We start from the raw sequence: 26239 nt of genomic DNA, 5'->3' as shown, positions 1-26239 counted from the left end.
ATTTAACACTTATGTCCACGTATCGAGAACTACAAGTTGCTGGAACATGGAAATCGTTATTTACTTCACTTGTTGCTGTTCATCAACTTTCGTCCTCCGGGTGTGAATCTTACAAGCAAACCAGCTGAGCATAATTAGCATCAAGCAAGGTGAACTTGCACTTTTAACAAGCTAATAACACTCACCCACCCACCAAGCAACTCCGCCCACCCTCTCTAGCAAGGCTGTAAAGGGTGAATGGACGAGGACAGTAATTGGTGATCAAATGGTATCAGCAGAGCATCTTATAACTGAGAGCACCGTGATACTTCATTAGAGACGTCAGGAGGTCAAGGCCATGTTGGAGATCGGGTTAGGAGTGCCTTGCGTCCAAACAAATTTCCAGTGTTAGTACTTTCCGTTAAAAGAAGATTTATTCTCTTTTTATGACATCAAGACATGGGGAATATGAAAATGCAACATTTTTAAGTAAATACAGTACAAGTAATAAAACAAGATTAAAGTACATGAATAAAGTTAAAAGGAAATTGAAAATACAATAAGTACAATTAAAAAATAAGGAGATGATATTAAGATGAATCCATATGAATAAAATAAAGAATGTATATAAATGTAAAAAAAAATATGTAAATAACGTGGACAGAAACTGACAAAGAAATCTTGTAAAAAAAAAATAATAAAAAAAATAAAAAAACATACTTACACAACCCAAATTTTCCACTGCATAACATTTTGCAACCCCAAATTTTAGTGTAATCAAAGATAATTATGTAATATGTAAATAAAGGCAAAATAATTCAATGAGTTAATGTCCAAATGTAATTTGTGTACTCATGTAATTTGCTGATTAAATTTGAATTAAATTTGATGATGAATTATTTGTATGCTTTTGAAAATTGCTTTTTGTTTTATCCAACGGCAAAAATATTTTCCTCAAAGTTTGCGGCATTGTAGCAGCACACAATCACTTTTTTTGTCATAAAATTCGTCACTTTCCAACTACATCACAAGTGGGATTCTTGTAAGAACATCAAAATGCCTCAACACCCCCCCACCCTTACTGATGCATCATATGTGAAATTTAGTTGAAAGCGAAAATATCAATAAGTGCTTTTTCTCAAGACGAGTAAACAAACCTTCTAGATTAAGCGCCCGTCTTTTAATTAATGATGATCAAACCATGGGGAGCTTGTTAATCGCACACCTCACAATCGGCCCCGACTATTGAAGTCCTAATTGATATTTGCAGCGCTGGCGTGTTAATTAGATGCAAAACAAGTAGACGGGACTGAAAAGAACAGGCCTGCGCCCGTCGTACAAAACTTTGATGCCCCAGAAGAGAGGAGAAAAAATATGTGTACTGTGGTGTGAAATTGAGTTTTATGTCCGACCAGCAGATTGTAGGCCTTGAAGTGGACGCTTTTACACCATCTACACACACACACTCAGTCTAAACATGCACTCATGCGTTCACAAGCCCGCCTCACCCGCTCACCCATCTTAAATTTTACATGTTAATCTCCCCTTGCCCCCTTCTCCCTGATACACAAACATGCTGTCCTTTCACAGGGCGCCCCCCCAGCCCCTACCGTCCTCATTTTCTGCTCATGTGCACCCATTGCGAAGGGCCCAAGCGGACACAAAGTGACACGGCGGCACTGGAGGATGGGAGGAGTCGGATTGTGCTCCCAATAAAAGGAGAGTTAAAAGGAGAACCCTGTTGCAAATATGCTGTCGGCCTGCTTTAGTGTGTGTGATTGTAGTGTGCGCGCGCGAATGTGTGTAGCGAGTTTAAGTGTGAGAAAGTGAGTGTGTGTGGAGGTGTAAGTGAGTGTGTCATGTGAGAGTGAATGAGGTCGTGTGTTCCTGTGAATGAGAGGAAATCGAAGGGTGCTTGAGAGTAAGTGTGAGTCAGCGTATGTGAGTGATATTCAAAATGTGCATGTTATATATATATATATATATATAAATATATATATATATATATATATATATATATATATATAGCATAGTTCAATTGAGGTGCAGACAAAAGTGTGCCGGGTGAGTTTTCGACTTTCCGGGTGTTCAGCTGACTATGTAGCCTATGCTGCGCTGTAATTGGCCAGTCTGTGGGTTGGCGGGGTGTGGCCTCGCGAGAGGTAAATTTCCTCTCCGCATGAGCGGGAAGCAACTTAATGAAGTCCCGGCTAGTTTGCCGGGAGCGAGCAGTTTAATATTTATGCGTCCGGAATCTTGCGTCGGCCTTTTCGAGACACGCGTGGCGCACACGTCCGACAGTAAAACGACACCAGGCACCGACGACATTTTTCAAGTTTGTTTGACACATTTAAAATGCTAATAACCCCTTTATTATGTGCTACATCAAATGCAAATGCTGCGTTTTACTGCCGCAGAGTTGGGTCCGCGTCGGCATTTGCATATCTTATGTCCGTCTCCTTTGCATATGTCCAGGAAGCGGGAGGGGACGGAGGGGGATCGGCGGGCGTGCCGACTCCTAATAAATAACATTAACAAGGCGCCTCACGGTAAACAAGCTCCAATAACGCGGGCCCATTAACGAGTGTGAGGCCGTGGCCCATTTAAACGCGACCGTTTGACACCGGCAGCATATGGTGTGCAAATTTGCCCCGAACAGGAGAGCGGGGACGCCTGCCGCAGCTATGCGGAATTGTCACGGCCCAGCAGACGGATTGAAAAAAAAAAAGACACGGCTTTAGTGTCACTTTATGATGTGGGGAAATGTTGCAGAGGAATTTGTCTCTTTAGGACCAAATGGCGTATGACTGCAAGGGCGTGAGTGTGAGACGCAGTGTGCATGTGTGAACAAGAATGAGAGAGTTGAGTGTGTGTGTGAGTTAGTCTGTCTATCTGTATATGTAAGAGAAACTGGGCGTGTGAGAGTGAGTGCAAGTGATAGTGTGTGACTGAGGGAGAGAGAGCCAGCATGAGTGTGTATGAAGTAAGAGAAACTGAGAGAGTGTGTGAGTGAGGAAGAGAGAGCGTGTGAATTAGAGTGAGTGAGTGTGCCTGAGAACCTTGCGAGAGAAACCATGTGTGTGAGTTAAAAATGTTATTGTGAGTTTGCGTCAGCATGTGTGAGTGAGTCCAAAAGAGAGAGCGTGCAGGTGTTAGCGAAAGAGAGAGAGTCAGTTTGAGTGTTAATGAGTAAAAGTGTGTGTATGTGAGAGAGACCATGTGTGAGAGTGTCCAAGTGTGTGAGAGTTTGTAAGTGGTAAATGAGAGAGCTTGTGCCAGTTTGAGTACATGTGGGTCAAAAAGTAGGAAAGAGTAAGAGTGTGAAAATTTGTATGAGTTTGTGACTCATTACAAGAGTGTGAGAGTGGGTCTCTGTTCATGAGAGATTGTGAATTTGATAGCGTATGGGCGTGAGTGAGGGAGAAAGTGCCTACTTTAAGAGACATTGTACAGGGAGTGTATGAGCGCGTGTGTGAGCATGTCAACGTGAGAATGTGAGAGAGTGAATGCATGAGAGTGGATGAGTCTGAGCCGGTGTGTGATTGCGTGGGTGTGTGTGTGTGTGTGTGTGTGTGGTACGGTATTCACAGTAGCAGCAGTGAGTCTTCATCTTAATGTTTGGCTAAAAGTCTTAATCAGCTCCCTGTTGGGCCCATTAAGTGTCAGCGGTGTAAACATTCCATAAAGAGTGTCATCATATTTCGCCCGTTCCGGCAATCCGTTAAGAATACGAGCTGCTGCGCGCTGACGCTTTCAGGCTTATGTCCTTGATCAGCCGTTATTTCCTCTCAGGTGACTCGTGCTCGCTACCAAGGCGAAGGAACAACCCGGATCAGGCTTGCGGCACGAGCCTATGTCCATCGGGATTTACTGAACGGTGCAAATGAATGTCTATATTGTGTAGAACGGCTATGTAGTCATTTGGGGTCTTGTTAAGAGTGCATCATCATTCATTGCGGGTCCCAGCGTATGCAAATTATTTTTGCTCGCTGAAATCCGGTTCAGGCACACAGAAAACATAAAAAAAATAAAATAATTTATTGTTTCTAATGAGAAAAATAGCACTCTACAGTATTGTACTTTATATAAACATACAGAAATATAAACGTGTGTGCATCATTATTTCATGTTTCAGTGCCCACACAGTGAAAAAAATTGGATTTACTCAATTTTATTTTGTCAAGTGGTGCAATCATCTGGATTCTGATACATTTTTTTCAAGTAGACTATACAACTACTTTAAAAAATAATCTAGATCTGAACAATTTTCTTTGGTGATACCACTTGATGAAATAAAATTGAATGAATTCATAGCAACATTTTTTTCCAGTTTTGTTACCTCGAAAACATTACTTGACTGATCACTTGATTTTTAAAAGTAACACTTAAATTGCAAGTTACTCGAATAGTTACATTCAGCTGATGATGACAACCTCTCTTGACATAAAAATGACGATTGAGTTTGCCAATACTCACTTAAATTGTGATGTTTAAAAATAAAGTTGTCTTTATTTAATTCACATTAAATAAATACATTATTTGACGAAACAATCTCTCTCTCTCTCTCTCGCGCTCTCTCTCCTATATATATATATATATATATATATATATATATATATATATATATTATTTTTTAATTGTCAGGATTTCACTTAATATAAATGACCACTTGTTTTTATTTTAAAAAACAAAACGTCTTTCTGGACTTCACTTAACATATAATACTTATTTTTTAGAATGAAATATAAGCCTTTTTTTGACCTGATCTATTCAACGGTTTATATTGTCATGACAAAACTCAACATTTTTACTTTCTTTCTAAATCTAACCACGACATTTGACGACCTCCTGCAGTCTTTTGTTGGTCTTTCTCCATAAAATTGAACGTATATTATGCTGCCAACCATGATTTTGTTTTCCCACGTTGGCATTTTGAAGCTAGATAACACTTTATCGACAGCACAAAAGCCGGCCAGCCTGAGAGCGTGTCAACAGTGGACAGAAATTCAAAATGCTGACTGTATTTCCCTTTCCAAAACGTGACATGACACATTAACACAAACATATGCCCAGAATACAAGAAGATTACAATTCCAATGTCAAAGTGGATTTGCTCGCAACAATGTTCATCAAATCCGTTCAAGCATCACATTTGATATGTCAAGTCACCATTGGCCAGCAGCGCCTTGAGTGTGCCAAGTCCAGATGCTAACATTCGCTTTTGTGGTCGTCCGCTTCCTCCCACCACTCCGGCCTAAATCTCTTATCCCGCTCGCTCGCCCTCTTCTCTCTATTGCCGCCTAATCCGCTTCACAGCCGTGAAAACTCTCCATGAAGGCCAGATGACCCGTTCTAATGGGACCAGTGCATTATGCGCACACGCTCACACTCGCACTCTCACTTACACTCTCATGCACTCAAACACATGCACTTTTACAAACACACACTCATGTATTTCAATTTCTCACTCTCGCACTCTCTCACAAAACACACACTCTCTCGCAGCCACACTCTCACAGTCACATTTTTTTTTTTTTTTTTTAGCTTTATACCCAGTCTGTTAATTTTAGGCAATAGAACATGAAACATAAAAAATCCGTTCAACTCTATAAGGAACAAAACCATTCCAGAATACATGTTTGTTATGGGCCACATCTACAATTTATCGCAATCTGCCATCAAAATTTCAATGTCGTCCTGGAGACTCCGACAGACTCTTAGACAAAAACACGCTTGAAAAGACACACACAGACGTATGGCTCGTGGACTCGATCAGACCTGCTCGTGCGCCACAGGCAGACTTGGGCCACATCGCTGCAGTAGTCCTGCGTCGACAGATGGCCTGACAGGCCTGTGAGGTGGAGGCAGGGAGCATCGGGGGACCGCGGGGGTGACGAGGGGGGATGCATGGGGTGGTAGGTGATAGCTGCTCCATACGGGCTTGACAAAGTGGATGAGGAGCGAATGAGGAGACATATGTCTGCAGCTCAGGACTGTGCTGACCACCTCCGTTTACGTGTTAAATCACTTACACAAATAACTCTGAAGGCATCTTCAAAATGTGCCGCTTGCCACACGCAATGAGCAAAGTTACAATTTCAGGCTATTTATCTAGTCAGTATGTGATTCAGATGTTTTAAGAAACTGACAAAATCTCTATAGGAGGACCTCTTCAACATTCCTGAGACATTTTAATGGGTTGACTCATGATAGATGTGATACCAAATTCCAAATTGCTTATTGAAACTGGCTTGAGGGATGGTTAAAAACTAAAAACAAATCTTTGTTTTTTTTAATTTAGCCACCAAAAGCAGTTCAACATAGGAACATGAGATTCTGTCATGACTGCACCCAAAAAAAAAGTTTTGAGAGCCCAAAGCAGAGAAAACACAGGAAGTCGGCCATTTTGGTTTGAGCCCACCATTTTAGACACGGCTAATATTTGACCATTTCCTTCAAAGACAAACATCATCATCGAGATTTTAGTCCAATTGCTGCCAAATCTAAACGGACACACTACAACTAAGTGTGACAATAAGTGAACAAAGAGTTTTACTTTTGGTCTTTGTGTATTGGTGTAGCATGGCAACAAAGTTTGAACCCCCGCCACTCCCTAAAAGACAAAAGTTTAGGTAATGTTTTAGAAAATTATGCTTCCTATATCTGTTTGAAACAACTTGAGATTTGATAGACGTGACTATTTTGAGTGGACCCACAAAAACATTTCAAGAAGCCATGCGCAAAAGGCCACAGAAAGTCAGCTATTTTGGGTTGAAGTCAACATTTTAGGGCATTTATTATTTGGCCAATTCCCTGAAAGACAAACGTATCCTAAAAATGTTTTCGCTTCCTACCAAATTTGAAACAAGTACACTTGAACTGAGCGTGGAAATAAGTGATCAAAAAGTATGACTTTTGGTCATTGTGTGTTGCAATAAAATGATAATGAAGTTTATAGTCCTGCCATTAAAACACAACACCATATGGGATGTTTTTTAAAATACAGCCTCCAAAACAACTTCAATATAGCAAGTGTCACAAAATCGTCATGCCTGAAATACACAAAAAGTATGCCACTTTAATTTGACTAGTCATTTACAGGGCTTGTTAAAATAAATAAATATCCTCTTAGTGATTTGGTCCAATCGCTGCTGAATTTGAACCACACATACCAGCCCGATTGACGATGTTAAATTGCGAAAAATGTCAATTTTGGTCCGCTTATGTCAGTGGAGCATGGCAACAAAAATTGATGACACGCCATAAAATGACACAGAGGACCCCAGATACACAAGTTGCAGCAGCAGTAGCTCCTTCTCCGTCTGCACCCAAAAGACCTCGACAATGAGGCGAACATGTCAGAGGGATGGAGAGCAGGACAAGGGAGGTGGGGGCGCGGGAAGTGAGGGGCGGGGGGCGGGGGGCGGTGAGGGACATATTAACAAGCTATAATCTCAACTGCCTTATCCATAATGCATTGTGTGGGCCAATTTACATGGTGCTGTTCCCTCTGGGGGAAAGGAGATCATCCATCACGCTACTTTATTAGCTCCCTCACACACTCCCACTCGCACACGCGCGCGCACACACGCGCACACAAGCACACACTGCGGCTTATTTATCTCTCCACGTCCCTCTGCTTTGCCACTGCCGATGCTTCAACCCGCTGCTACCTCGATAAAACATCTCCGAGGCCAGTCGGGCAGACGGAAACTGGCAGGGTGGTGACTTTTTTTTCCCTTTTCGTAAATGATGACAACATTGTTGTAAAATGTGCTGCACGTCCGCGGCCAGTTTGAGTCGCCGCACACTCACAGTCTTGCTTTGCATTTAGTCACTCCTTTCCATTGATTTATTTCGCAGTTTCAATAGTTTTTGCTTTTTGATTAATAATTATCCGAATTAGTGTTGAGATGTAAAAGAACAGAGCAATATTTAGTGTCATTTTAGTCATATCGCCTTGAATCTAATGTATTTGTCATTTCTTGCAACGAGTTTGATTTGGTATACGTCACAAGAATGCGTTCATGTAAAAATGTGTCTTTGTTCAAATGTGTCGAAATATTTGAGATATTTAGGGTTGGAAAAAAATGTACGCGTAAACAATCTGCTGCTGCGGTTTGAATTTATTTGCACATTACTTGCATTTTGTCTTGAATTTCCATTGATTTCAAACGGTTTTTGAACGCAAATACGTTTTTAGAATTTGTAACTTTGTCATTGTACAATTTAATGCATTAATATTCAATGTCATGTATAATTAAAAATTATATGATGATTGAAGTATTGACATAACCCCCCTAAATTTGGTAATTGATATTGTGTCTTGCTATTATGTTTATCAGAATGAAATTTTGTTCAAGTAAACACGTTTTTATTAATTACTATCACCTGAATTTCTTTTGGCCTTTTGTTTTGTTTTTCATCAAAAGTATTTATTTCTTAACTATGAATAAAATTGAAAATATTTTAATTAGTTTTGGAACGTGTGTTCCATAATCACTGCTCGCCATTTAATCATAAGGCACTGATAATAGACAAACAATGGACTGGTCGCTGGTCAATTACAGGGCCCATTGCCGAACAATGGGATTCGTTTTGAGTTTAAAAAAGAAAAAAAAGAAAAACATGTTAAACAACTACTAAACTTCTTGTTTTGAGCATCATATACATGAACTTTGTATATTTCCCCTTCAGTGTTTACACTGCATTATTTTAGTCTTTAGTGAACACTTGTAGTATATTGCAATGATGCCGTTTTTATTTTCTTGTAAAATTCCTCCTCCGCGTTTGTGTGATTTTAGTTTAAACGTAGATGATATTTCAGTGCAGCTTTAATTCGAAACATAGTGTATATTAAATCACCGTCTGACGACCGCGTCATAAAAAATGCTTGTTTACTATTTGGAAGTCACTTAATTTGGCAGAGTTTACAGCGCGTAGGCGCGTCTTGTTAAATTTGATTGTGCCACACTTTTTGAATAATTGATACTTAGACAGCTGGAGCTGAGATTACGACTAAAAATCCCGCTCCTTCAGAAATGTTAAAATTTTTGATGGTTTATCCTGACGCAAGCTGTTCCAGTCGAGCGTAATGATGCTAATTTTGTCACCCATCATTTGCTTGTGATTTGTTTGTATCCCTAATGAGTTCTTCAGACACTTTCTAAAATGTTGATTAAAACAGGAAAATATGCAGGAAAAAGGTTAAAAAAGTGATAAATGACAGGCAACATAATTTTTTGGAAGACAGAAGCAGTTTAGAAGCAATGTGGATGTCTCCCCCATGAATGTACACTTAAATCCACTATGCAACTCCATGCGGGAAGTTGGCCCTCCACCCCACGCAGAAATTGGGGGAAATAGACTGTTTGTGACGTTTGTGCCTACAAATTAATTGTTCTGATACACATGCACACACTAATTGAGTTCATGTTAGCATTTTTCTTCTCGTTTTGGCCAGGCTGACGTCAAAGGTCTTGTATACAAAGTATCCACGTACACACGCATACGCACGCACAAGCAGTCTAATAGGGATATTTAGCTAATGCTAACATGCTAGCATTTTTGCCAGCCAAAATACTAGCACAAATAAAAATGACAATAGGATGTCTCACATACACAGACAACAAACACACACACACACACAGACACGCACACCCCCACGTTAATATGGAAAATTAGCTCATGCTAACATGCTAGCATTTTAACCAGACAAAATTTCCCGGCAAAGACAAATGTGCCCACTATAAAGGTGAAATGTCAAGAACTGTGCCCACATTTATATAAAGACAAGAACTCACTCACATTAATATTTTTTCTTATGTAGATCCGCTAAAAATGTCTTGGCAAAGGCGATGGTCCCCACTAAACTGATATCTCAATATACATGCATTAGCATTTTACTTGACAAATATACCTTTACTATAGGCGGAACATTGGAATGGGTTTTGTCCACAAATATAAAAGACAGAAAAACGCTCACATAGCCAACAATTGTGTTAAATTAAATGAGCTCCGTTGCATTTCTGCTTGGGTTGGCCAGTTAAAAGGAACTGAACCTGAAGTGTCTCCACACTAAAGGTGAGCTGTCACATGCCGTGTATTCATTGATAGATATACAAGAATATATACACACACAGGACTATGAGTTCATACGAGCATTTTTTTTGCTAGTATTTGAACTAGCCAAAATGTCCCCACAAAGACAAACATCATCGACTGTAAAGGTGGGATGAGCACACATGCACACAAATGTGACCGTGGTTGTCAGTGAGTAAAAATAATTGTGATTGCAATGGCTTGGTCTCTGCACAGCATTTACTATTACAAATAAGTAATAATTTGCTAATGGTAACATTATGTTGAGACGGTTTCAGGGCAATTAAAGTGAGTGATATTTACATATGCCTAATGAATCACCGACGACGGCAGTTGAGGCCCTCGTGAATATTCATGCAGGCATTTCTCTCTGCTCCTCCTCCCCCCCCCTCTACCTCACCCCGCCGCCGTTTATAAACTGAATTATGGCTGATTTGCCCTTTTCAAAAGAGCAACATGGCCACATCGCCTGCAAGGAGGCGGCTGAACAATAACGTCTGATGATAAACATGTTTTAGTGGGCGCAAGAGCGCCAAATGTGGGCCCATTTACAGCTGGGCCTGTAATGAGCGTTAATAAAGTCAACTTGCGTTTGCGTCGCATATCGACGCTTACAAAAATGAGCGGTTCTTTCACCTGTCAGGTGCGGCATCAACAGGCGGCGTCACCGATCATTCACGCTTAGCTCATTTGTCATGCTAATGTAGTAATGTACAGCAGGTGTGTAGTCTTGAACATTACACACCTGCTGAAAAAGAAAGACGGTTTGCCGGTTAATCGCAGGTTGCATTAATGCTCAAGATAAGCTGTTTCCCCAATGCTGTTTGCTACGAGGAAAGACAGAGAAGCCATGCTAATCGCTAAGATAACCTTAGGCTGACATGTCATCGTGAAATACCAAAATTAAGTGAGTGATTGACTACACTTTCCAAGTCGGGCTGGGACCACGTTAAAGCGGCGAGTATACAACTTTGAACAGCGAAATAGGAGGCTTCTTCACCACATTACTCAGCTAACAGGAACAAAACCGCAAGTAAATTACAAACGTCAGATGGGGAAAGTGCGCTTTAAGCTTAAAAATATGAATGAAATCTGAAATATTCACGATATCAGAAATGTCCTTTGTCATCTATTTCCACCATAGAGTAAGTTTGGAGTTTGAGGTCTGCACAACAAATGTTCTCAAATTTGCTTTACAGTAAGTCAAGAACGTTTTATTTATGCAGAGCATTTCATTTATACAACTCACTGAATGCTAGTCAATCACATAACACATCTAGACAAACAATGAACTGGTCGCCACTCAATATCACAGCATATAGAAAAGTAACAGACTGGTCGCCAGGTATTCACATAAAGACGAAGGTCACATTCACACTTTTGGACAATTATTAGCCCTCAATTAAGATGACATTGGCTTTGTGTGTTTAGGGAAGGTGGAGGGAGGCTGGTGTGATGCCACGTAACTACGGGAATAACATGCTTACAAAATAATAATAATTAAAAAAAAAAAGAAAGATCTGAACTCTCAACCTGCGCACAGTAAGGAAGACTTGCTCATCACGAGGTCACTGTTCCGCCCGTTGTTGCGTTCAGGCATGCTTGAACGCTCACGTGGATCTGCCGCCCCCTGGTGGCGCGTGTTCGTTATTGACATGTTGCAGGAATAAATGCGCGAGAGGTCAGTTGTCGACGAGGTTTAAAAAAAAATATAAAGATTTATAATTTTATATATTATTGATTCTGTTTTTAAATTCATATTAATATAGTGTAGTCAAATATTTATTGTATTTAAATCGTAAAATGTAGATCTAAAATACTTCATTTCGTGTTTACAATAAATCAATTAACTTTTATTTTTTTAAAAATCATATTAAACAAAGTAATAATATTAATAATAATCTGTGAAAATTGTAACGATTGGAAAAGTGTCTGAGAGTACTGCTTATGCCTTTATACGTGGGAAAGGAGAGCCACGACTGCTAATGCACTTTTTATTGAATGCTGGAATAACGATAAAATACCTGAACATAATGAGCACAGTCACGGATGAGATGCTGCCGGCCACAGCTCGCTCAGAATTGCTGACATCACATACCTTTCAACCAGGCCCTGCCTCTTAAAGGCGCAAAAACTCCTCATTTGGGGCACTTGTACCTAGGGTCCAAAGCAACATTTTTTAAGTTGAAGCCAATTCTGATATTTGGCAAAAATGGAAATAACCATTTAATTGGCCGGCTATTATTTATTTATTTTAAATATGATGAATGCAATAACATATTTTTAGGTCCTTTGATGTTACTTTATGTCATTACTACTGTTTAACTAGGAGGGAAAAATCTGCAAAAAAATGTTTTTTTGTTTTGCCATTTTTTTAGGGGGGCATTTTTGAACGTCATTATCTTTGTCTTATGCTGTAATGTGTAAGAAGAACAATTGGCAAAACTGAGCTGCTTTTTGCAGATTTTAAAGCCGGCCAATTACTACGACTACTGCTCCCTGTCCCGTACTTACAATGTGTTTAATCCTCATGCTGCTCCCTCCGGTACACAAAGCTGACATAGATGACGGAAGTTTCCGGCAGTTTGGGCAGTTGAAGGTCAGGAAATGGCATCATGCCATCGCTGTTGATATGCGTCTGCACCGTGTAAACTTTGACACCGGCGGCCCCACCCTGCAGCACCGAACCGTGGATGACGCCCAGCCGAGCCTGCTCATGGAATGCCGCCCCGAGCTCCCGACCCAGAAAAATGTCCTGCACCTGCGCCGTGGCCCTCCACCCCCACCTGTCGAGGTCAAAATGGAGGTCATTGTCGCTCTCGGACTCCATCTTTCTTTGGGGCATTTGTGGGAAGTCGATAACGCTCAGTCGCTCCAGGTGCTGCACCGCAAAGTGTCCCTCCAAAAGCGGGGCGCCATTTTCCCTGCGCCAGCTTCCGCCGCTGCCGCAATCCATCAGGGTGAGGTGGAGCACCTCCGAGTTGTTGAGCAGGCGGGCGGCGTTCCAGGATGACGTGTACCACACTGTCAGGCGCCGCATGTGGAACACGGGCGAGGAGGAGTGCGTTGCCGGGAGGGGCCGCAGAGTTGGCGGCGTGATGTCCCTGCAGCAGCAGGCGTCCAGCGACGCCTCGTTGCACGCGTCCGGCTCCTGGCTGCACGAGTAGTAGTAGAAGCTGTCTTGCGTCACGTACGCCAAATGCATGTCCGAGCGCTGGGGAGCCACCGACACCCACAGCAGGGCGCACAGGAATGACGCCGGAGGGCCCAGGGAGGCCATCGCTAACGGCGACGGAGCTCGGCGACCATCTTCACGCGTACTCGCGTTCGACACCTGCTTGCCTTAAACGAGATGGGGAAACAAAATGTCATCAAAGTTGATAAGATGTTTCAAAAATGTGAAAGCGATTGAGTGCTGCGAATGCGCCGACACCAACCATTTATTGTTGTTCTCGTGCTACAAAATAATTGTATTCTTTGCAAATTCATTTTTTAAAAAAGAAAATATAAACCAGATGAGTTCCCAAGTTCCCAGCATGCATGTGATAACAACATATTGTCTTCGCAAGAGGCTGCTACCAGAGATAAGGCATATATTTTTTAATTGCCCATCCATCCAATCGTTATCCATGCCGCTTATCCTCACAAGGGACGCATTGATTACACTTTTGCTACTTTTGTTTTCTTTATTTGCTATAACTCAATTGAGTTTAGGTTTAAAAGCCAATTTACAACCCACTCGTGTGCCCTCACTTCTACAGACTACTGGTGGCAACTTTTGTTGAAAGAAAGATTTTCTACCATCTCTCCAACTAAAGACAACAGATGGCACAAGAAGTTTAAAAAAAAATGACTGAGCTTTGAATTACGGTGGCAGTAACAAGAACAGCTGCAGCGAGTATGCGGCGAACATGAAAAGATGTTGGTGTGGAAATAATGAAACAATGACACTGAAGTCAGGATGGATAACTTGGAGCGTAGCATGATATTTTGATGAATATTGCATTGGTGGAATAATAATTAAGTGGATTAATCGACTCATTTTTCATGAATCTCAGGGAGCTGTCATTTTATCCGATACCGCCCTCTGCTGTCGACTAAAATTGACGTCAAAGGGTCCTCGGGCTCGCATTGAGTAGTACGGTACAGGATAAAATTTCAGCAATTTGACATGAATTATTATTCCACCAAGGCATTATTAATCATAATATTGTACTTAGACTGGTGGGAGCACATCTTATTGCAAGCAAAATTTGGGTGAGAGTTCCGCTTTTAAGAAAAAAAAAACTTGTGTCTTGGACTTTTAAGTGTAGAATTCTTGAGAGAAAAAAAAATGTTCTATTTTGGACAAAAGCTACAACTGGATGCAGAGTATTAACAGAAGCACACGTTTAATGGATGCAACTTGCTGCTATTGCTTGTAATTTGGTTGGCCACTTTTAAAATAATTTTTCCACCCTTCAAAAAAAAAAAAACATTTCTGAGTGCACTGTAACACAGAGGCAGCTACTCTTCAAATGGTAGCTTGTGTCTCAATCTGTTTACGTATGTGATTCGTTTATATTTCCAGCTACAAACAAATCACATGAATGACTTGCCAATACTCAAGTCAAGCAGCTTTGAAGAAAAACTTTTTTTTCATCAATTTATGATGACGGTGAATGGGAGCTTTCCTTTTGTTTTGACTTCACATGTGTTTTCCACTAATTCGGGTTTTGCACCGTGGATTCTTAGCACATGAGCGCGTCTCTCAGGCCTCGTTGCCAACAAGTGAGACGATGTGGAGACATCTGGACTCAATCAGGTCCGTCGCCACGGACTCGGTTTCGAGATCACGGCAGACGTAAACGTCTACTGACTGGGGAGCAACTTGGACACCTGCTGACCTCATCAATTCGGAGCATTTCTTAAAAAACAAAGAAAAAAAAAAGGAAAGATGATAGGAAATATATAGACACTGTAACGTGCTTATTCCTCAGCTTGACGCAAAAAAATCAGTTGAGAGGAGATCCAGTTCACAATAAAATTGTCATGTTATCAGTGGAAAAGTGCACGCATTCCATTTGGTTTGCTGCTTTCTATGAAATATGTTATTTTAAACTATTTAAAGCAGCGAAATGGAATTTTTAGGGGGGTGGGGTGGATATTTTTAAACACAGCTGCGTTTAAAGATATTGTACAAAAATACAACCAAGAGTAACTATTAGCCAAGTAACTAATTACTTTCTTTATCTTTTGTGTTTTTAAATATAAAACATCACCTGGCATACAGTATATTAGTTCTAAGTTTTTTTTATGATAGGTTAAGGATTATATCTTCACTCTACTTTGAATATGTTTTTAGCAATATACTAATATGAAAAACATTTTTAAATAAATGTTTATTATTATTATTATTATTATTATTAATATTATTATTATTATTATTATTAATTATATTGAAAATAACCCCTGGCATATAGTTGTGTGATTTTGCATTACAAGCTGCACATTAGTTTTTTTTTTCCCTTTTTAGCACAATATATAAAACCATACGGTATTTTTCGGCAAATATGCAATTTTGAACATTGAAAGCGTGTGTCTGGTTTTTTTTTTTTGTTTTTTTTTTTTTTTTATGTAAAACATCCCCCAGTGGAACCTAATGGCACAATTTGGCAGTATAAATTATATTTATTATACATTTGTTTAAAGTTAACCTCTGCTACTTGTATGGAACTTTGAGGGCATTATTTTAAAAACTTTTTATTTCCATGGCTTATACAGCAAATACTATTTGGAAATGTTAAAACGTTTTATTTTTATTTTAAAAATGTAAAATATCAATGTGTTATAGAATATCAAAGGGTTAGGTTCTGTTTTTGTTTACTAGAAAAGATATTTAAAAAAAAAGACATTCTTCGTGAAACAAGAATAATCACTTTAAAATCAGTGCAAAATGTAGTAGCGGTCGTACATTTTTAGATACCATGATTTTCCTTTCTTGAGTATCATAGCGAGCATTCTTACACTTGTCACCCTGCACTGAACTACACATTAAAGATAATTACGGTTGGCCCTGGACTGCTTTCTCGGGGGGAAATCCAGTTCAGAGTCTTTGAAAAAAGATTACATTTCCTGGTTTGGCTACTTTGCCGCATCCATTTTGGCAAAGGCACGCAGACACACTTGACCGCGGCATTCCTGCTCAGGCCTTGGATGAACTCGAAGCAGAACACGGTGTCTTTTCGAGAAATCCATTCCCCCACGTTCTCTTTCGTCTTCAAATTCACTCGTTTACAGAATTTGTCTTCCCTCTGGATTAAAAAGTGCTTTTTTGATGTTATGGTTGTGGTTGTTTACGTTGCTTGTTGTTGCGATCTCTCACGATGAAACTGATTACAGCCTGTGAGATGTTGCTGTCTCGTCAGCATGTCGAAATACATTTTGTGCGGTTGTAAACAAAACCAGGCAGTGCAGCAGTGTCTTGTTTTTTGTTTTTCTCTTTCCATTAACAGTCAAGCCTGAAATTATTCCATGGTAGCTTGCCTGTTTGTAAATCTAAATTTACACTCCCGTGCAAAAATATCGGAAGAGCAAGACCAATTCCTTTATTTCGCCAGCTTAGTTTGACATGAAAGCATAAATATGGCGAGCATGATTGAAGTCTTGGTTGTTTTTTTTTTTTTACCAATGTTGACACTTTCTGATTTTCCATCTTCTCTCAGCTTCACAATTGCTTGCTTGTTGTCTGGTTTTCGTGTCAGTTACATCTCGAGCAAAATTAAAAACGACACTGAGCGTGGAATAATCAATGGACCATACAAGGAATGTTACTCGTTTGTTTCGGACTTTGAGGAGGAGTTGAGTTGACCGTTATGACCTTTTTGTTGCCTTTTGTTGTCGAGGAAATTGTATCGTCCGTTGGTGAACTTGTTTTTATTTATTTATTTATTGTTGATGTTTTTTATTTTTGTTTTTTTTATGTTTTTATTTTGTGTTATTGGAAAGTTGAAAAAAAAAACTTGAATTACAAATGGACCATACAAAGACACGCTGCTGCTCGGGAAACACTCGGGCCCAAATGAACACACATGGTAAACCTAATTCTTTGTGTGGCCAACATGAACCAAGTTGCTTCGCTTTTTCTACTGTTCTTTTTTTTTCTTCTTTGTATTTTCTGGCAGTCCGGATTTCCTGTGGCACCACGCTGCCTCTCGCAGGTCAGCCTTGGTACTTCAACTGAGATCATGATGTGCATGTTGCTCATCTTGAGTACACCGCTCACGATAAGAACAACAAGCATACTTGCCTGTTTTTTCCTTTGTCGTTTGGGGTTTCTCTCAAATATAAAATAGATAAAAATAATAATGGAATTGAATGTTCCTATGAGGTTTATAGAATTGCATGGCGGAGGAGCCACATCAGGTTGTCCACCCCGACTGTGGAGGATCACATCACACTTCCACAGGCATGAGCAAATACACACAGGAGATGATTTTTCATATTTGAGGAGATTCTACATCAACACAGCCTCCGTTTATGTCAAACACAACCCACAAGTGGAACATGTTGACAATTTTTGTTTCTTCCTCTCTGGCTACAAGACAACAATCCCACTACTTGTATCTGCATTTTGACTCTGCATAGCCCACGCAGCTCCACAATCCATTGAACGGGTCTGAGTGGGATCTATCTAAAGTCAAGAGGCACATGCGAGACCAGCATCCACAGCAGCTGATTTTTTTCAATGTGACGAGGATATCAGCATAAGAATATTACATAACAGTAACACACATAGAGGAATGCAATGACGAGAATACACAATATAGCAGTTGCTTCTCTTTCCACACATACACACACACACACCCACGCACACACCCCCACACACACACCCACACACCCCCACACACACACGCACACGCACACGCACACACATTCACACTAAAAGCAACATACTTGATAATTCCTATTGAGTAGGAGTATTGTAGCTTGTAACTCACCGCTGAAGAGTTGCTGTGTGACTGTGTCGGTTCGTGAGGCAGCAAGGGAAGAAAAAGATCACATGTTGGCTTGACGTCAGGATGTGGGAAGTTTCCCGCAAAGGAAGCTGGAGTATGCGCTGCGCTCACCAATTCATTAGGCACACTCAGCCGTATGTTTTGCACTTTCGGGCCTGTGCAAATACAGATTTCTTTTCAAGGATTCATTGCTTTTATAGTGTACAGGACACTATTTGTGAAGTTTACTAGTCTTGAATTACTGAGCAAAAAATAGAAACATAACACGTTTGTTTTTGCTCCCATTTTTCATGAGCTGAATGTTGCACAGGTGTGCCCTAGGCTGACCACACTAAAATGGGACCTGTGTGTGTTTTGACTGTATAGAGTGGATGGGGATTTAGAAATACAGTCAGTCTCTGATGTGCAAACAGTGCAACATATCTCCAACGCCGAGTTATTCTTTTAATCTTAATTTCGAAAGGCTAAAGCTAAAGAATAAAATGTGCTTTCAAACGAGATTTAAAAGTGGACAGAGAGGGGGCTTGCCTAACATCCAATGGGAGGTCACCATTAATTAATTTTAATTAATTGATTAACCACCATTAACACACATATTTAAAAGAAAAATGGACATTCTACTATTTAAATGTACAGGTAATTGTATTATTTTTTTAGTTAGTATTAGTAAACCAAAACTAAGGAAAATATAATGAAAATCGTCATTATTTGAATTGTCTTTTTGAACATACAGGTAAGTAAATTATTTTTGCTGTAATTAGTATTACAGTATTCATCACTATAATGCATATGAACAGGCATAACCATAATTATAATCTGATAGTGGGTATTTATTTTACGGTTTTAATTATACATTTTATGCGTAATGATGAAATTGTATTTTGTCAGAATGAGTTTTATTTGTCTCCATAACACGATCCTGTTTGCTTACGAACTAATTACAATACCAACTATAAATAGGAATTCTACTGTTCCAATTTCATACCACAATTTTGAGTTGAATTAAAATTATGAGAATGAATGATGCACAAATGTACGTTGAGGTGGTTTGCGGTATTCAAAGAGAAAACGAGGCCTCTTTGACTATACAACGAATATCCATTGAATGGACAACATTGTAATAAAGTTGTCGTATACCTGGCTATGTTTTCCTCTGTGCGCTGCCTGTGTGTGATTTATGTATAAATATAAATACAATTAAAAAAACGATCGACGTCACTCCCGGATGTAGCGCAACAAGCGGAAGTTGGATCCAAAAGGAGTCGACTCCATGAATTGACATTGTTGTTAGCTTTAGCTTCATTAGCACAACGTCGCCAGCTGTTCTCTGGCGGACGCAGGCGACAAACCGCTCATGGAGTGCATGTGTTGGAAGCCGCTCGTCCTTTTCGTCGTCTTGGGAATCGCCTCGACCCACGGTAAATAATTTCGCTGACCTGGACACATATGTGGGCGTCAAATGGGGCAAACGCGGTTGCGATTCGGGATTGGCGAATTCTCGCCGTGTTTAGACATGCGCCAACATGTAATCAAGTAGTAATTGTGAGACACGATTAACTGCTGAAAGGGACCTTCTTGTGGAGTCATTTTACAGCAGTGGATTTAATTGTTTATTGAAAGTGTGAGTATAAACGCTGCTGAATAAAGAAATGACTTCCCCTTTGTAGTTTTCAGTCTTACCCAAGGCTTCAAATTCGCAATGCAGATACAATCAAAACAGCGTGTCTCCTGCGGGTTTGTTAGTGGGGGTAATAAATAAACGCGCCCCAAAATACCTACAGTAAGTGGAATCCATGAAGTGAACTGAAGTAAACTCATTTTGGACTCATTTTCTGGTCGAAAGTGCTATAAAAATGTCATTGAATTAATTTGATTGGGATGTTGGAGTGCTATCAAACCCAATGGGCCCAAACGGGCCCTCATTTTATTTTATTTTTTCAACGTTAATCAAAGCCTGAAAATATCAGAAAAAAACTCACAATATTTGGATGATATTAATGTCAGAATTTCAACAGTAATATTATCCTAGAAATGCGAGAATAGTAGTCCCGAACCACTTTTATTAACATGTCAAACTCATCCTAAAACATCCATCCATCCATCATCTGTACCGCTTCTTCTCACTAGGGTCGCGGGGGTGCTGGAGCCTATCCCAGCTATCTTTGGGCAGTAGGCGGGGGACACCCTGAACTGGTTGCCAGCCAATTGCAGGGCACACAGAGACGAACAACCATCCGCACTCACACTCATACCTAGGGGCAATTTAAAGTGTTCAATCGGCCTGCCATGCATGTTTTTGGAATGTGGGAGGAAACCGGAGTACCCGGAGGAAACCCATGCAGGCACGGGGAGAACATGCAAACTCCACACAGGATGGCCGGAGCTGGGATTGAACCCACGCCCGATGCTGTCTCTCACTGTGAGGCCATCGTGCTAACCAGTCGGCCACCGTGCCGCCATCCTAAAACATTACCCTTCAAAATAAATGCCTTCCAAATTTGGTTTTGTAAACATGCACCGCGTGGGAGGACTCTGGTGTGTATGTAAAACCACACACACAAAAAAAGACCAATTACTACTTTCCAGGTATCCATTTTATGAACCTTTTTTTCTCAGTGTCTATTTTATCATCCGTTGAGCAACTTGTTAGCGTCTGCCAAAAGCGACGCGGACCTTTTTCTGTATCGTATTGCGACATGAACATCCTATTTTCTCTCACGTCAACCACCCAAGGAGCCTGCTTTTCAGTAATGTTTCACAGAAAATAACTTCCATGCAACTGAGTTTGTGAGTGGCATTTTTATGAATTGACAGGAGTTGCCTGAATTTCCTCTGTGCATGTATTGACTAATGCAGAAGTGAAAGCAAAATGTCAACGGTCTAACAGCGCAGTGTGGCTATTACATGCTCGGGTATTCCCTTAAAGTTCAGCACACACAGTCACTCATCATAAACACACGCCTGGAGCAACCCTCTGCACTTTCTTTTTCTGAGGTGTCTCGCTCCCACGTAGACTGCAGCACAGACCCTCAGCCCGCCGCCCTTGTCCTCTTCTTTGAAAAGCAGACGCCGCCTCAGCATGTTTTGCAGCGCCTACGCCGAGCGCCGTCCTCTCGTCTCGTACAACAACACTCACGTGCAAGTGAAGCCACATCACTGACATTGAAACCTACGAGGAAGTCAAATTGAGCGCTGCGGTTTAACAGCTTTTTTTTTTGGCTGGCAAACCTCACTGATGCGGTTACTGCGTCTCGTCTTGCCTCGTCATGTTGTGACCTGTGTGCGTATCTTTGATAACCGTGGCGATCGCTCTTATTACATTTGTGATGGAACATGGTGACGTATATGTGCTGAAATGCCGCCAAGGAACCAGGGGCCTCACTTTGCAATGTTGCATACAACCGAAATGGGGCCTGGAAAGACCTTTATGCAACTTCTTGCGCTTATCCAAATAAACTTGGAAGGGAGATATTGCGCACCTGTCATTGGTTGTCGAAGTGAACGCTCAAAAGACTGTAAGTCAAAGTCCAAAAACTGCAATTGTAGTAGATAAACTTTGATTTTAAGTCATGGTTTAGTTGCCTTTATCTTAACCTAACCTGTCAGACCGAAACATTTACGCATAATGAATCTGATAATCTGTCATATCACATTCTGATGAATATTATGTCTAGAGAATATGAGTAAGGAACAAAATCCACCCGTTTTTAGCCAACCTTGGGGCGGCCATTTTGTTGCTTTCTGTCACCTCAAAATGACATGACAGTTGCTCAGGTTATGACCAATCACGGCTCACCTGTTTTCAGACATCGTGCTGTGATTGGTCATTAGCTGAGCCATGAGCGACTGTGATGTCATTTTCAGTCGACAGAAGTGACAAAATGGCCGCCCCCTGACATGGCAAAAAACGGCTGGATTTTGCTGCTTTGCTCATATTCCACAAACGAATGCCACGTTTCAACGAGCAAAGATACATATTATTGCAAAGAATGTTTGGTTGTTGACTTCCCCTTTAAATGTCTTTCTACCTCCTCAGTGGCGCCCCCAAGCGATGTGGTTCTGCACTGCGGCAACCTGGTCAACAAGGTGGCGTGGCGCTACGACAACCCGCCCTCAGGACTGCGATTCCGGGTGGACGTTGGCAAGGTGTTCAGCTCCCAAGGGTTTGTGTTTTTCCATTCTTTGAATAGTAAATTGCGATTTGCTTTTTCCGTGTTACTTCTGATATACCGTCTTGTATTGTGATCGCAAGAAACTATGTGATAAAATGTTGCGCTGTCTTTCAGCAGCGACCTTGGTCCGCTGTGGGTGGACTTGCCTTACCTCGAGGCGGATGTGTCCTTCCTGTCAGACCAGAGGGAGGACTACTTCCTGATGGTGACCGCCATCCTCGGGGAGGAGGAGTCAGAGTCTGCTCCCGCTGATGGCATCTCCTTCAGCTACTACATAAACTCACCTGCCACCCAGAAATGTGAGACAATAGTAGTCTTCTTATGTTAACATGTTTTCCAAACAGACAGGTGCTCCGTCCTGAAGTTTCCAGGTTTTTTTTTGTCTTTGCCTTTTATTTCCTTTTTTTAAGAACACTCCTTTAGAGAAGACAGAGAGAAGAAAATAGCAGAAGGTGATAATAACACCTGCTGGACAAAGAGAACAAAGCCCAAAAAGCAATAACAGCAACACCACCCGGAGACAGGAAAGATAGTCACACAAGATGTTTAATGTAGCCGAAACTGTACAGAAACAAAAAAATATTTCCCGTTTCTCTTCAGGTTCTTTGGATCTCCCACCTGCGACCGTGTTGGACCAGCAGGATAACTCCGTCCTGCTCAGTTTCCAGCATCCGTGGCTCACGTACCAGCATGCCCTTCTGCCCAGCGCGGAGTCCAGAGACAAGAGGAAGAGGAGACACGAGCGGCTCGACAACCCTCTGCCCGTCTTCAAATACGACGTCACCCTCGGCAAAGTAAGACTCGGTGGTTCTCAATGAGCCGTAGCTCGGGAGTCCCTCAAATAATTGCCCTTGAAGAACTTTTTGAAGGACGTGCTTACAAATGGCGACTGGTCGTAATACACCTAATTTTTCTTTTTAAATTACTGATTTGATTGTGACGTATCATCACAAAATCCTTGCCTGGATCAAGTAGTTTTTTTAGGAGGAAATTATTAGAAGAATTAAACCTTTTTTTTTTTAAAAAAGGTGCATTCTTTTGAGAATACAGTTGACCTATGGCTGGTTTGGAGCCCATTCCAGCGGTCTTCAGGCAGTTGGCAGCCAATCGTAGAGCACACAAAGACGAACAACCATTCAAAGTCACACTCACACCTAAGGACAATTTAGTGTGCAATCAACCTACCAATCATTTTTTTTTTTAAATTTTATTTCATTTTTTATTATTTATTACTTATTTATTATTGGCTTGTTTTTTTTGTTTTTTTTTGAGCGAATGGGCTTTTTTAATAATATGGTACTTTTCAATCCTCGACACTTTTTTCTATCTCATTTTTTTCCCTCAAACTTTTAAACCTTTTTTAGGGCTTTTAGGGATTCACGCGGTAGTTATGTCTAACTGGCATTAGGATAATAAGAGGTTGCCTTGGAAAGCAAATCTCCCCTGTAATTAATTGTTGTGTGTATTTGGCGCCCCCCAGTGGCCACGTCTCTTACAACCTGCTTTACTCCACCGCAGAATCAGTTTGCCGACCTGCGCTGCACGGAGGAAGTGTGCGAGCGCAAGCTGCCGGTGGACGCCAGCCAGAAGGAACACTGCGCCGCCATCAAGGGGGAGCTAGAGAGGATCAGCGTTCATGGCACGCAGGACTACTGCGCTCAGCCCGTGCAGGAAAACAGTTGAGTGCATTCAATTGCAACAGTTCATGTTAAATTGTTACATCCTTGCTGTGGCTTGTTTTATATTTATTTATTTACTTATTTTAATGCAGAACATGTCATCATCGCCCTGGTGGTGTCACTGTTGCTCCTGGCTGCAGTCTCCACTGTCGTCCTCATGATCTGCCGGAAATCGACCAAAGCCTCGTCCAATCTGCCACACTCCCTGGTGCGTTCTATCCATGTCAATGTCAATTTGACGCCGTTGTCTGACATTGGACCCTTTTTATGTGTGCGCCTCGCAGCGCTTCGAGGACATCATTGAGCCGGAGCCCGTTGCGACCGTGCCGGTTTCCGAATCATCCACGGCGCTGATGTTTGTGGAGAGTCCTGTGTCACCCAGTGAGTCTGAACCACCCACAGTGCCGGAACCGTCCGTGGAGGATGACGGGGAGGAAGAGCAGCAGGAATACATAAGGGGCGACGAAATGAAGGATGACGAGGACACGGAGACCTGGGACGATAATGCATATGAGAAACGCCACGTTGTTGTCAGGCTTTCCCCCGGAGAAGACGTCGAGGGCTATCGTGGCTGAAGGTTTGATTTTTCTTACAAGTGCACTTTTTTTTAGCATTACCACCTTAGCGTCGCATCTGTTATTCGCATTAATAGGTCAGCACCGCTCAAACCACTCCAGGAAGTGTGCGAGCCACGCTTTGGACAATCACGGAGCTCTTGCTTACCCACCAAACTTAACTATCATTTCAAATTCAACACAACACAACAACATTGGTGCCTAAGCTGCATCACACTTCCTTAAAAATGATAGATATTACTACTTTCCTATACATACAGTATATCGCTAATGACAAGCGTTATTTGGGCACTTAATTGACTGTCAGCAAGCTGCCAGTGTGAGCGACTCCTCCGCTCACATTGCGCCGTCGAAGAAGCACTGCGTTCGGGCGCCATCTCACGGTGTAACAAAAAGCATGAAAACAAGCAAGTTGTTCAGTTCTAAAGAAAGATTTGCAAGGAGGCCGGGGGGGCAAATGGCGAATGAGCGCCTGCTCACTTTTCTTATTACAAACATTGACTATTAGGTTGAAAAGAGGCGTTGCGCACTCTAAAAAAAAATTCAACTCATAAGTGCAATGAAAGTCCTTTCACTGATGCAGGCAGCACTTTATATACTACGTTGTGTGTATCTGGCCCATGGACAAGTCACCAAACACAGTCGTGTCATGCTCATCGGAAGGAGAAAGGCTAATCTAAACTCAACCTAGCTCCGCTTACCTTTTTGGATTCAACATGACAGCAAGAGCGTCGCGTGCATGTAAGACGTTGTAATATAGTGGCTTTCACTTGAAAGTGGCTCTTGAGCTTCACCAAGAGGAGCTGATCAAGTCATAGGTGGAAAAACTCGACTCGGGAGCGCTAATGATGTAAATGTAATGATTGTGTAAATCAGAACATTCAACACTCGGTGGGCGTATTTCCTGCCTACTCCTTGGCCATTCAATTACCAAGAGTGCCAATTGATCCCACGCCAGCCTGCATGGAAATCGGCTATGTGAACCACTATACTTTGATTGTTGCAAACTCTAGGTTTTTTTATTTAGTTATTTATTATTATTATTTTTTTTTTGGTTTTATTTTTTGTACGTGTTTTCTGAGGGGGTTTTAGGATGTTTCATCTAATTATATGCACATATACACGCAGACAAAAGACTTGACCCACACTGGATACTCTTCCAACCACGTGGCTCTACACCTCCCCGTTTTGTCATTTAAAGATGATTTGCACGTAGATAGTGTGGATAGCTCTAAAAATAATCATAAAGCCATTCCTCAATTCAGTGTTTTTAATGGGGTGGGGAAAAGGCGCAGTGAATTTTCATAGGTCGTCCATTTGCCTTATGAGGCAAACGAGAATAAATTGGTAACAATGGCAGTCATTGAATTGCTGTTTGCTGAGGGTGACAGACAGGGAGAAAGACGGAGTGTGAGTGAAGTGTTGTTTGACGCTTTTTCTTTCTTCCTATCGGCCTTACTGAGAGAAAAAAAAGTGCCGGGATATTTCTATCATATGTATTGTTGCATTATGTTTGGTTTTGATGTTCTCGTTGTAAGAATTGTATGGCACAGAGATATAAGGCTCACATATTGGCAATTTCACTTTGACTACTTTAGTTTTTAATCAAGCTACTCAACCAATTAAGTCCAGTATCGCTATAGTCTGTTGTGCCTTTCCGGTCTTGTTCCATTTTCTTTTGTATTTAATAAAGACTTAAAACAAATACCAATGTTGTGATAAGCCTGAACATGTTC

General features: G+C 41.2%; 2 protein-coding genes across 3 annotated transcripts; one reads left to right on the top strand and one right to left on the bottom strand.

Annotated features, from left to right (window-relative positions):
• Window positions 1-11282: 11282 nt before the first annotated feature.
• LOC148330216 (uncharacterized) lies at window positions 11283-18155 on the bottom strand. Its single transcript, XM_088305094.1, has 2 exons — window positions 18060-18155; window positions 11283-13422 (listed from the first exon to the last, which is right to left on the bottom strand). Exon 2 carries the CDS (start codon window positions 13358-13360, stop codon window positions 12602-12604), a length of 759 nt encoding a protein of 252 aa, XP_088161220.1. The 5' UTR covers window positions 13361-13422; window positions 18060-18155; the 3' UTR covers window positions 11283-12601.
• Window positions 18156-19304: 1149 nt separating this feature from the next.
• Window positions 19305-26208, top strand: LOC148330215 (interferon gamma receptor 1-like). Of its 2 annotated transcripts, none has more exons than XM_088304717.1 (7): window positions 19305-19495; window positions 22114-22240; window positions 22367-22548; window positions 22850-23043; window positions 23768-23927; window positions 24021-24136; window positions 24213-26208. In XM_088304717.1, the coding sequence occupies exons 1-7, from the start codon at window positions 19432-19434 to the stop codon at window positions 24501-24503; spliced, it is 1134 nt and encodes a 377-aa protein (XP_088160843.1). In that variant the 5' UTR covers window positions 19305-19431; the 3' UTR covers window positions 24504-26208. The 2 variants fall into 2 exon arrangements, with proteins under 2 accessions (XP_088160843.1, XP_088160842.1); XM_088304716.1 differs by having other exon boundaries at window positions 22364-22548.
• The last annotated feature ends 31 nt before the right edge of the window (window positions 26209-26239 follow it).

Source organism: Idiotropiscis lumnitzeri, chromosome 9 (assembly GCF_059441095.1).
Source record: "Idiotropiscis lumnitzeri isolate Australia: NSW breed Sydney's pygmy pipehorse chromosome 9, RoL_Ilum_1.0, whole genome shotgun sequence".
In the NCBI taxonomy this organism is placed as follows: Eukaryota; Metazoa; Chordata; class Actinopteri; order Syngnathiformes; family Syngnathidae; genus Idiotropiscis; species Idiotropiscis lumnitzeri.
This window is presented reverse-complemented; position numbering and strand designations above follow the sequence as displayed.

Coding starts and splice junctions, on each gene's coding strand:
- LOC148330215 (XM_088304716.1), top strand. CDS start 19,432: ATGGAGTGCATGTGTTGGAAGCCGCTCGTCCTTTTCGTCGTCTTGGGA. Junction 19,496..22,113: donor GGGAATCGCCTCGACCCACG/GTAAATAATTTC, acceptor CTACCTCCTCAG/TGGCGCCCCCAAGCGATGTG. Junction 24,137..24,212: donor CCAATCTGCCACACTCCCTG/GTGCGTTCTATC, acceptor TGCGCCTCGCAG/CGCTTCGAGGACATCATTGA.
- LOC148330216 (XM_088305094.1), bottom strand. CDS start 13,360: ATGGCCTCCCTGGGCCCTCCGGCGTCATTCCTGTGCGCCCTGCTGTGG.